The sequence below is a fragment of the Larus michahellis genome, chromosome 3, assembly GCF_964199755.1.
Source record: "Larus michahellis chromosome 3, bLarMic1.1, whole genome shotgun sequence".
Taxonomy (NCBI): domain Eukaryota; kingdom Metazoa; phylum Chordata; class Aves; order Charadriiformes; family Laridae; genus Larus; species Larus michahellis.
In genome coordinates this window covers 73363257-73375955 of record NC_133898.1, presented here as the reverse complement: position 1 = coordinate 73375955, position 12699 = coordinate 73363257, and the positions used below count along the sequence as shown (strand labels likewise).

The window sequence follows — 12699 nt, the reverse complement described above, 5'->3', positions numbered from 1 at the left end:
TTTCGGTGACTTTTTAGTTTGTTTAAGCGATGTAGATGCTCCCGCCGGCGTGGTGTGGGTGCTGCCCTGGCGACAGGTGAGGTCCTCTCTGTCCCAGGCATTCATGGAGCTGTGCGAGGGTGCAGATACCTTCATTTTCTGGAAAAAAGACGCGGGGATCAGTGAGGACGGGGCTTCTCTGAAGTCCTAGGGCCTGCATGTGTGCTGGGATCCAGTGGAGGTCTCCAAGCCCTTGGCTGGTGTCCTCGTCGCCAGCCTCCCTCCTCTGTATGGCACCGAGGGCTGCTCGCTTTTGGCTTTTAATTCTGAGCGTTTGTTTCCATGTGGTCGGAAGGGTTTGTGCTGCGCTGGCCCATGTGGCATCAGGGAGAGGAGACCCCCTTCGGTGGTGGGGTGTGGGAGCCAGCGAGTCCTGCCTCCAAAACCACCGTCTGCTTGTCATTCACACCTTTATGCCAGTTGGGTGCAAAATTTGGGGTGCACAGTTTGTTCCCTGACACTAAATTGTTTTTATTTGATCAAGCGCTATTCACAGAAATCATTTAAAAAGAAATAAATTGTAACTTATCCGAAGTATTCCCTGGTATTTTTTTCTGAGACCTTGGTGGTTTCTATGGGTCCTTGGTGAATGTCTAGTTTAGCATACACTCAATTTCTGTGTTTATAAGAAAACCCTCTTGTTTGTAAATTTAACTTGTGATTATTTTGTTTCCCATGGTGACTTGCAGATTTACTATACGCTGTAACACATTTTAGTGCCTTAAGCGCTTTTTTAGGCACCATCTTGAAGAGATAGTAATATGATATCCAGGGTAAAATGTTAGTGCTTAAAAAAAGTGCTGAAATGCAGAATTATTTTGTTAGAATTGGTGGGTCATCGTTAACACGTGTTTTAAAATATTTAATGTGTGTTGCATCATTTATTTTCCTTGCTTTCATTAAGGCTTTCTTTTGTGCATTGTTTTTTACTATCTGCTTTGTGGGACTGAAACATGAATTTATTTATGGTCAACCCAATTTTTCTTGAGGCAAGGTCGTCAGATTAAGTGAAAAAAAAAAAAAGACGATATATATGTAAAAGAGAAAGTTTTTGGGGTTGTTGGTTTCCGAACCGCGCCCCCCCCCCCTCCAAGGTTGTAGTTGAACTTGGTTGTAACAGCTGGGGTTGATGGTTGGACTCGATGATCCCGAGGGTCTTTTCCAACCTAAATGATTCTATGATTCTATGAACTGCTGGAGAAAGCAGTTCCATTTCCCTTTTCTTATACTCTGGTCACCGCTCAGACGTGCGTTTGGCTTTGTGATGAGCTACAGTAGGGACCTGATTGATCTGAAAACTTAACGAAATGAGCAAGGACAGGTTTTTCAACCACATCAGCTGCCTGATTTCCATCTCTGCCACACCTGCATATGGGATAGGAGAGGACTGCTTTTCTTCTGGTAGTGAAGCTGAAGGTGTTGTGTGAAGTCCGCATTTGTTGTTAAATGACTGTAGAATAAAGTTCTGTGCTTCATATTTCTTAGTTGGTAAGAAACCATGCTCCATAATCCGGGATCTCTCTTTGATTAGCTCAGATACCGAGGGGTAACATCACGGATCCTGTTTTCCAGCACAAGGTGTCTGTAATGGACAGATAGGTGCATGGCAAATGTTTTCTTATCAGATCTGTTCGAGTGCTTCACTGTCTTTGCTCTTGGAAGGATCTTCCCAACCTCTCATCCAGAGCACTGCTGCAGTCTGAACCCTGTGCTCTCGTCTCCTCTGTAGTAAACATCGAAAATAGATTATTACCTTCCTTTATCACAGCAACCTTTCGCATGTGTAGAGGTCAAGGTTGCTTTTCTCTCCAAGCCTTTTCTCACAAGCCATGTTTTCTTCATTTCTCATTCTTGTCACTTTCCTGTGGATAATATTACCGGGAATGTGTGAGGGTGCCACCGATTCATGTGTAAGATCTCAGGCGCTTTTGCTGTCCCAGGACTGTACAATTAAATGGTTATGCATAAACTTCTATTCTCCTGGACCAAACCCCCTGGTTTTTTTCTAGTGTTTCTTATGTCCTTTCTATACAAATGGAAAGATGGAAATGAATGGGGTAATGTCCCACTAAAGCCATGTGCTAGTGCTATGCAACAGTTTTCTTTTTCTCCGTTTTTTGGGATACTTCATGGTAATCATCTTATTTACCCACTTGGCTCAAATCTAAGTCAATATAAAATTTTGCTTCAGTGCTCTTTTGTTCAGAGGCTGCAGTGTCATTTCTAGTAAAAGGGCTGCATGAGAAACATCCCCAATGTTTACCTCTCACTTCAGTTCAAAAGCCTTTTTAGTGGGTGGTTTTTTTAATTATTACTTGCTAGCTTGTTTCTTGGAGATTTGCTGTTTTGCATGTTCAATTTATGATCTTTGATTTAGTTTACTCTGGAAAAGGCACCTACTGAAGAAAACTGTTGAGATACCTGTAAACCAGAGAGAAATAACAGAAAAGAGATTGATGCTCAGCGCTGGACCCAGCCCTGGGCCAGAGTGTTACTAGTGAGACGCTCCTTTTGTGTGAATTAGTCAGAAAAATACTTTAAGAGTAGATAGAATAATATTGTAAAAGGAATATTGTTGTGAGAGTGTAGGATTGAACAGTAAAGATTTTGATGAAAGAGAAAATACAAAACGGTGGTATTTGATTACTGAAATTTGCTGAACTTGATCTTATTGTGTTGTATAATGTACAGCTTTTCGTAACCTAACCATAACTCGTTCCTTTGCAACCGAACTCTTGAGAGCGGTAGTCAGCTGCTTTTATAGCAAGAGAGTCTAATTTTTTCAGTTCGTGAACTGTGTGTACAAGCTGAATTTATTTGTGAACCTCTGCCCTATCCACACAACTACTCTGAGACTGTTTCACTGTCGGTTCCCACAGTAAGTCAGTAATAAACACCTTTCTTTCTTCTGTTGCTATCTCTGACATTTTGTTCATAATCCTTATGGAGGTCACCATCTGCAGTAGAATTCATGGTATGCTGCTTTTTTTTTTTTTTCCCCTTACTTTTCTTTCTTTAAAACATTAGTGAATGCTCCTAAAGCCTGGCCTTTATATTTTCACTTTAGGAAATAACATCTTTGCTCTCGCTTTGTGGTGGACAATTCAGCAGTGAGCAGGAAATCCGCGTAAATGTAAGTGAGGACCAAATATTTTACTTGAGTGCATGTGTGGTATACAAATACGTTCTTTATAGTATTGCTATTAAATGTAGGTAGCTGAATAAATTTTAATGTTTCTTAGGAAAATGAGGTATCTTCCAAAATGGACTAATTCTCAATTTCACCAAGGACTCAGAGTTGAGTAAAACTGCTGGAAAGGGTGCAGCAGAGGGCTACAAAGATGATTAGGGGACTGGAACACCTCTCTTATGAGGAAAGGCTGAGGGATTTGGGTCTCTTCAGTCTGGAAAAAAGACGGCTGAGGGGTGACCTTATCAACGCTTATAAATACTTAAAGGGTGGGTGTCAGGAGGATGGGGCCAGGCTCTTTTCAGTGGTGCCTGGGGACAGGACAAGAGGTAATGGGCACAAACTTGAACATAGGAAGTTCCACCTAAACATGAGGAGGAACTTCTTTACCCTGAGGGTGGCAGAGCACTGGAACAGGCTGCCCAGGGAGGCGGTGGAGTCTCCATCTCTGGAGACATTCAAAACCCGCCTGGACATGTTCCTGTGCAACCTGCTCTAGGTGACCCTGCTCTGGCAGGGGGGTTGGACTAGATGATCTCCAGAGGTCCCTTCCAACCCTATGATTCTATGATTCTAAAAGATGCACAAAATACACCTCGGGATGTCTTCGTTTAACAGTGTGAAAAGAAACAGTGCCATCTGCTGGGAGGCGCTCCTTTCTTTTCAGAATAGCTGAACCATGAAAACATTCAGCAGCAGTTTGAATTTGGTGTTTGCCTCTAAATCAATGAGACAAGGTATCAGCAATAGTGAAGCTAGGAAGCTGAGTGACTCTGGTCTCAGTGCTTAGGTCGGAGAATGTCACTGAGTTTTAGTTACTAGTTGTGTGTAATGAAGTGCTAGGATTCTTTAGAGGGTGAATAATCTAGAGGAGCATAAACAAATAATATTCTACCAAGTCAAAGATATGTTGGGAAAATGAAATACCTAGTAAAATTTCTCAGACATTCAAGCTGAGTATACAGTTTTACCTCAAATTTAATGTTTTGTCCTTATATTTTCTGTACAGTTAACGGATTTTTTTTTTTTTGTTTTCCGCATGCATGTTCTCTTTTTTAATAGAGCAGAATTATTGTGTAATTTATGTGACATCCTCCAGCTGGCATTTGCATCACTTATCTTCTCTTTATTTCAGTCTCCATTTTGGATTCTCAGTATTCCTTCAGAAGAGATGGCAAGGGGACTAATGAAACGGACAGTATGTGCAAAGTAAGAGGTGAAAAATCTTAGAAGTGATAATGTGGGCTGTGGAAAATTGTTCCGCTATATTGCGGCAAATATTAATTTTGTATGGAGTCTTAAAATAGACAGTCTCTGGTTACCTCTCAAATTGAGGAGGTGTTGCTGGAGCCTGTAGAACTGATTTTGTAGCACACCTGTCCTCCATACATAGCGTACGGTCAACTCAGCATCTTGAAATGATGTTCTTCACTGAAGAGCCAGTACTTGTCTTGTAGTGTCACTGACATTTTAGTCAACTTGAATAATGTTTAGTTAGTGGCTTGTTCTAAAATGTGTAAGGAATTAAAAGATAAAAACAATGATACATGAAAACTGAAAATCAAGTTTGGAAGAGAAAAGTAACGATTCCTTGTGTCACCCTCATAGTGCTGGTATCTGAGCCCTCAGGCCAGGCCACTGCAGCAGAGGTCCTTCCAGAAAATTCAAGAGCACAGGAATATGCCAGAGTGATTGTTCCAGCTGCTTTTCGTCCTTTTTAGAGGTGCCTAAATAATGTGCTTTCCAGTGAGGCTTGAGAGATACCTCAGCAGTATGGTTCAGGATGAGAAGCAGCAGAGCTGTGCTATGGCTCTCTGACCATACCAAATATGAAGTGTGTGCTGTCCTGTTCAGGGTTAGTTTGGGTGTTTCTGCAGAGCATTGCATGGTCCCTGTTGAGTGCTTGTTGTGTCAGGTATTCAGTTTTACCTGCAATGACTTGAGCTGTCCGCTCTTACCTAAAGAAACCCCACGTATACAAAATTGTCCTTATGACAGTGTGTTTCCAATGGGGATAAACTGTACTGCTCTTCAAACAGCAGCTGTAAGCAACTAAGGAAGTAAAACATGACAAAACAGCGTGCAGATATTCTGTACACCATGCTCTTTCAACTAATCTATTATTATTTCATGTAGAAAGCATAACTGGCCCCTGGTTTTTTACTCTTCTCTTACTTGTTGTGGGGACATATGCTAGTTTTAGAGTGAGATTGGTGGAACATCTCTGTTGCACTGCTAATGAATATTAAAAGCTCTGAAGCATATATTTATCTAAATAAAATCTCCCCAGCATTTTGTGGTTTTTTTTTCCAATACATATGTCAGTGTAAAAGTAAAATGTGGGACTGAAGGTGTTATAAGAGCTTCTCCAACAGTTGAATAAAATTCAACGATGAATATTTGGTTCTGTCTCGTACAGCCTATACTGTCAGCATTTTCATTGCTCCATCTATAAATGTAGTTTAAATTATCACAGTAGATGAATCAGATGTTTTAGAAGAAAAATTAGACACTGCAAAAAATGTACTTTTTTCAGGGTAAATGCAGATTAGAAATGTAGCCTTAAATAATTTATTCAGAAAAGGAATACTTTAACAAAATAGCTTACCACTGGACCTTGGTATCTGCTATTGGCACTTAGGCAATCTTATTTTTGTTTGAGTAAGCTAAACCTTTGAACGTTTTGAAGACTTTCCTTCAGGAGTCATCTTTGAAAAGGTACTACGTGACACTGCTCATCCTTAAACACTGTGGTTATGGTGTGTTGCAAATGCACGCATTAGTGTTTAGCAATATATGCAGTGAGACTAGGATTCCTGTACTAAAAGGATTTTTTTCTTTGACACAGAAAGACCACTCGGTTGGGATACTTGAATGCTGGGGAAAAGGTCCATGATGTGGTCTTGTGCCTTCATTACAGTAGCATCAGCTCTCTCATCTTCCAAGGCAATGCTCTTCTTAAAGCTGACAATATGGAAACAAACGGGGGGGGAAAAAACGTGTAAGAAGTCAGCATAGTGTATGAACATCTTAAAATGTCAAACATCATAACCACATCTTAAAATGGGATAGAACCTCTGATGATGTCGTTATCCATAGGATGTTACAGTTTCAGGATTTGTTTTACTCCAGGGTAGCATAACACTTGCAAAGTCTGTTCTTGACCTTTTTTGAGCCTTTGCTTACCTCATCGAATTGGTAGGTACAAATTAATTTTGTCTCATTTGATAGTATCGCTGTGTGCTAGAAAAAGGTCTGGTGATATCCAAGGGTATTAAGACTGAAATTTACCTTTCGGTGTATGTTACCAATCAAAAAGGTGTAACTGAAATACCAGTTTAGGATTAAAAATAAGTGTGTCCCTGTTAAGAACAAAACTTAAGCATGTGCTAAGAGTTAAATAATGCGCTTCAATAATCCATGAAGCAAAGGCTAAATACAGTGGCCAAGAAGGTCAAAAAAAGTAAGTGTTTTTAAGGCATTTTCCCCTCCCCCCCCATGACTGCAGTCTAAAAAAATCTTTATTTCAGGTCTATATTTGAACTGTGGGGTCATGGAAGATCTGCAGGGGAGCTCTATGCATCTTTGAAGAACTATCCAATGGACAAGATGGTATGCATATAAAGAATCTGGATAATACGGTTCCTTAATCACACTGAATAGCACTAATGAAAGTATCTTTGCTTTTTTTCAGCTTCCATATCTACAGTCAGACTCCACTTACAAAGTGCATATTCATACATTTAATAAAACACTGACCCAAGCACAGAAAATAAAAAAGATAGATGTAAGTAGATGTTTAAGAAGTCTTTGACATTTGATTTAATCTATTCATGTTGTTCCATGCTATCAGTGTATTTAAGATTGGATTTCCTGGTGATCTTAAAGAAGTTTAAAGCTTACGTCTTATCAGCTCTAAATGAGATCTTTGTGTCTGAATTAACATCCCCTCAAAATTCATGACTTTGTAATAAACAGACCATGTAAGGCATATACAAAGAGAAACAAATATCACTGCTGATTTCAGCTCAGTGTGCTGGGGAAACTGAAGTTTATTGCCCAAAACTATAAGATTCAAATGGCTAGAGTTAGGTGCTAGATTTTTGTAAAATCTGTTACTTGATCTCCATATTAGGCATTTATTGTTGTAGAACGTGGGACAAGTGACTTCAGTTGCAAGCTGTGGATTGTGCACTGATTTCTTGTTCTGTCCTTATGCTCTTGTTAGCACTTGTGCTCTCCTCCTAACTGCATTAGCATTTTAATTAGGAAATTTTTCTAAATTACTGCTAATTTTTGCTCTTCCACAATCTTATTTTAGCAGCTGTTTATCCTATTTACTTCATTTACAGAGACTGAAATTATCTGTATTAATAGTAGCTACAGTTTCCTGTTTGTTCAGTTTTTGTGTACGTGAAATAATGCTGAGTATGTCAATTGGTGCAGCTGCATATCACTGAAATTTTAAATCCCATTGTTCATCATCAGTGTTGTTTTTTATAATTTGAAAATTGCATAATTAATACACACAGTTTATTTCCTCTAAAGTTGGGTTCTGTTCAGTTAATAAAAAAATGTTACAGTTCCTGATTTCTAATCCTTAATCGTTTGATCTATCTTTATTCACAAGAAAGGCATTTCAGAAATCCAAAGAAAATTGAGGATGTACTTTTACTACTAATCTATCATTTCTCACAAGTGGAATTGTGTTTTGGTTTCTGGTTTGGTTTTTTAATTATTTTTTTTTTTGTGGGGGGGCGTATTTAAAAAAAATCGACTGTGTTTTTTGGACTCTGTTTTTCTTTATTGTGTAGGCCCTTGAATTTCTGCCATTCAAAGGAAAAGTAAATTTAAAGAATCCAGAACACATCTTCTGGATTTTGGAAGATTACGGAATGGACCCTAATAATGTTCCAGAAGAGCCCTTTCATCTGTATTTTGGTAGATGGGTGCGTGAGTACGCTTGCTTCAGTTTTTATGAGCTTGTATTTTCAGGAAAGTGTTCTTCAATTTAAATATAAAAAAATGTGTTGAGTTTTAATGGAAGCAGACAATGTAATCATGGCTGAATCTGTCACTGCATAATACACTGGTGTAAGTCGTGCAAGTCTTTATTATGACTAGGGGAAAAAAAAAGGTTAATTGGGCAGTTTAGAGGTGGAAAAAATTGAATTTCTATCTGGGAACATGCGTTATCTTGCCCTCCACAGAGGGAACTCAACACAGCAGTTGAGTCTCTGCACAGCTACAGTGGTGTGTCAGGTTATTGTGGGCCCAGACCCAGCTGAAAGCACCAGCAGCTTGTTTCAAACGTGAAGTAAGATTTACAGGAACTGGAGATGGCTTGTGGCCCCACTGAGTTGCATCAGTCATGCTGGAGCATTCTGTGCTTCAAGTGGTCCTGGCAGGCTCTTCAACAGAAAGGCACAGACTGATCCCCGAGGCTTTGGCCATCAGCAGGTCCAGCCCGCAAGTGAAGCCCACCGAAGGGGACACTGACAGTGCAGTGCTGTACAGTAGGAACCGTGTTCAAAAACTGTCTGGAGCTTGTCATTTGAGGTCCTTACTAAAAATGTTCTTGCCTGTTGGGTGTATGCACTCCAAATCTGCTGGATTATTAGGATATCCTGAGGAAATCTGATCTGGTCTACTATGTCTTGTGAGGAAAAAGTGGGTCTTCAAAGGACATCTTCCAGAATGACACCAGCCACTGATGGGAGTGTACTTGCAATGTCCTGGGTCAAGGGCAGCTGGAAGGCGGGAGAACCACTGCTAAAGTTGCACAGCTATCGTCAGGGGCTGTGTACAGAGAAGTTAGAGATCCAAGTGATCTGTCAGCACCTGTGAATATTCTCCATGCCTGTGATTCATGTGAAAGCACCCTGGGTTGTGGCAATACTGCAAAACATTGCAGCTGTTGTCCCGTATGTGCTGGATTCCTGAAGTGTTTAAAAAAGAGTAAACCAACCTGAAAAAAAATCGGCAAGTGTATTTTGTTTACCCAGTAAGACTGATGTTGACTGGAGCTGGGGAATAGTGTTGGAAGGGCTTTTGAACATGTTTTCTTCCAGACTGCTTTGGTCCTCTTCAACATATTTTGGAAGTCTGATGTAAAAATGTTAGCATTGGGTCTTTGTTTTTCCAGTAAATTTTGATCTGTCAACACTAACCTAAATTTAGATTTTGAGTGTGGACAGAAAAGCCAGTAAAGATGGAATTCCGTGTGACCTTAAGCATGTGCATGTCTATGTGCACATGTGTGTTAACATGCATTTCTGCTCCTCATAATTTTGAAATTCTTTTAACTCTGAATTGCCAGGAATTGTTTCTCTGATGCCCAGAATAATTGCAAAGTTGCTCTAATTGTTACTTCTTCAGAAGAATTTTCCCTCTAAATTGTTTGTACATTTTTGGCCTCTGTCTTTAAAAATTTATTTAGTTGATGGACCAAGATATCTATTGCTTGGAAAGAAGTCTGTCATATTTTCAGATGGCAGAAAGCAAGGTGATGTGTTATGGAATCAAGAGTTACCTGTTTGTTTGGGGTGCTGTCACTTAAGCAAGTCAGTTATCCTCTCTGCTTATATCTTGTATCTGAGACCTGACAGTGATTTTTTTTAAATGTTTCGACAGATTGCAGATGGCCAAAGAGAACTAATTGAGTCCTACAGTGTAAAAAAGAGACATTTTATTGGAAATACGAGCATGGATGCCTGCCTCTCTTTCATTATGGCAAACCATGGGAGAGTAAAGCCCAATGATGTTGTATATGATCCATTTGTTGGAACAGGTATATTTTTTTTTTTTCTACTGTCGGGAAAACCTGGGAGATCGTGTTACTGCTCGCACCACATATTTACCTGGCACAGTGGCTTCTGGTGCTCCAGTGATACTTGAAGCAAAAGCAAAATGGTGATTACAAAATGAATGTTTCATTAACTTGAAAGGGATTTCGGGGGAGGGAGACCAACTTCAGAAGATGTAAACAGTTTATTTTACACTTCTGACAAGTCTGTCTTCACTGTATTATTTTATGTAACATGGCTTAAACACCAGTTCATGTGTGTCATGGGCTGCTTAAGGTCCCAAGTGACTAAGAACTGAAATTTGGCTAGAGCGCTCCCTGCAGCCACTTTCAGAATGTTACAAGGAGCAGCAGTTTTGGAGGTGGCTATTTAGAGGAGTGCTAAGGGCACTTCTGGGCATATAACACAACATAGAAATAGTTAGGTCGTAGCATTCAATAGTGATGAGTTGCTTGTACCATCACGTCTCGACTTCAGGATAATATTGATCACCCCGCGTATTCGGCCCCAGCAGAACTTTTCTTAGTTAAGCCAGGAGGGGGAGCTTTTATTCCATATATTACTGTGTGTGGTATAGAAGTACTTTTTACCAAAGGGAAAATAGAAGATCTATTGTGTCAGGTTGTGCCATTTAATCACACAAGAGTGTATTGTGTTAAGCTACCTATAGTAGTTTCTTCAAAAGCATAACAAAGTCTGTGTTTCTGACCTGGATTTTGCTAAACTTTGACCAAGAGGACCAAGTGTGAGACGCATACAATTTAAAAATACATACATTAATGGAAGGATGAAGAAAATTCACTGCAGAGAAGTTAGGGAGAGAGAAGATAATGCTACAGGGTCACTAGTAGGACAAATTCTTATTAGCATGTGGCTTCTCGGTGCCATTGAAAACAGACCAGGGATATAATATTTTCAGAAACACAAGGCTTCGGTGAACTATATGTTTTTGTCTGAAGTTTTGTTTGTATACGACCTGATTTTTTACATGAATGATAATGTCTTATGGAATTTCCTCCTCCTTGTGCCTGTGTTCCTTGCAGATGGGTAGTACTCTTTGAAAGGTTGAGGAAATTCCTCTGCTTCATCTCTAAGCAGTTTGTTTCATTTCAGTGTCTATGGTTTTGTGTTTCTTTACAAAAATCTGCTCAACCTAAATCACAAAAAATTCTTTGAAAGCATTCATTCTCTTCGGAGTGAAAACTGAAGGAAAAAAAAAAAAGAGTAAATTTAGAGGACAAAAATCACATAGAAGTAGTGAAGCTATAGAAATTCAAGATAAATATTAAGTCATGTTTCAGTTCGAAACATAAAATACACAAAATTCTCCCCAAATTGACTAATGATTTGAATTGCGTTTTTTGTGGTTTTATTGCACTACTCATTTGTAATAGACAGGCTTGAGATAAACAGTACATAGGGACACTGGAGCTACTGGGGGGCACACCATTTGTCAGTCAAGTGTATTTATGACTAAACAACTGAACAGTGGCTTTTGCACCTACTTTTGGTGAGTAAACTCCAGGAATTTCAATAGTCTCTTGAGGTCCTTTAGAGGATTTTCAAGATTATCGGGGCAACAGTGTCCTGCCACTGTCATTTTGGGAGATAGCTCAGAGTTGAGAGTGATGCAGTGAGTTTGAGCTGATGGGTTGGGAAAGAGCATGTATTTGGGATTTGAGGAAATTTTGAAGAAACTGCAGTTCATATTTCTTTATTGATGCAATTTTAATACCTGGCTTGGTTTCTTCCTGTTTTTTATGCTGAAAAGGTAAATAGTACCAAATTAGGATGGCCATGCAAAATGGTGCTTTCTTGTTGGAAGGAAACTGTTTTTGCTGGATGAGCCAAATCACAAGTCTTCAGCATTAGCGTAAGAGTGGACAGTTGGAATTTGTCTTAATAAAAAGTGCTTTTGACCACCTTGGCTTAGGAGGTTTGATTCCCCTTTTTTTGTAAAGCAGAATTGTAATGTCCAGGATTGGTTTTGAGTTGTAAAACATAACTTCCATAAACTGGTTAAATATTCTTTTCTCAATGTTGGGCAGAAGGAAGCCTGAAGGTTTCTGGAAGAATAAATCAAGTCTTTTACGTGAATACTTTATAATTCTTCCTAGACAATCTGTTCTGGTTATCTCAGTAAGCTTATTGTTTGTACCTTTGGAAGATGTTTGTCCCTTTCCCTTTGCCAATTTGTGATGCTGTGTAATTGCAAGTGATGGGAGTTTTTTCTTTGACATCCTGGAGGATAGTGGTGTGACCAGACACACGTGTGCACTGAAGAGACGGGGGGAAAAAGCGTACAATAGGAAGGCGTGAAGTTTTGTGCCATCATCATTCTGTTAGTAGTCATCAGGCGACAGAGTGATTCTCTGATTAACCCTTTGTATACATCTGTTTGATATAGGAAGTCAAAGGGTTGGCCATATTAGAGTATTTAAGTATTCATGCACTTTCTTTGTGAACACAATTGAACTAGTACCAGCTGAGACTTATTAAAAGCTGTAAGTTCATGTTTTTCTAACTTTTTTTTTCCCTGTAATCAAAAACATTCGTAGATGGGCAAAGTACTTTCTTCTTACTTTTTTTATAGGACTGGGTGGTATGCCATACTTGGGGTCAGGGCTAGCTAAATTTGTCTTGACCCTCTGGAGGTACTGCCCA

General features: G+C 39.5%; 1 protein-coding gene across 6 annotated transcripts in view; it reads left to right on the top strand.

Annotated features, from left to right (window-relative positions):
* TRMT11 (tRNA methyltransferase 11) overlaps window positions 1-12699 on the top strand; it is a 32366-nt gene that overhangs the window by 749 nt on the left and 18918 nt on the right. For 5 of the 6 annotated variants that reach the window (XR_012586230.1, XR_012586229.1, XM_074580801.1 and 2 more), the window contains exons 2-7: window positions 3107-3172; window positions 4365-4438; window positions 6760-6841; window positions 6924-7016; window positions 8044-8178; window positions 9863-10019. Coding sequence is in view for 4 of the 6 variants with exons in the window: in XM_074580801.1 (XP_074436902.1) it covers window positions 3107-3172; window positions 4365-4438; window positions 6760-6841; window positions 6924-7016; window positions 8044-8178; window positions 9863-10019 (607 nt within the window). In the remaining 2 variants the exon portion in view is untranslated. Of the gene's footprint in view, window positions 1-3106; window positions 3173-4364; window positions 4446-6759; window positions 6842-6923; window positions 7017-8043; window positions 8179-9862; window positions 10020-12699 lie in introns of all 6 variants that reach the window. The other variant, XM_074580804.1, reaches the window with a different exon arrangement.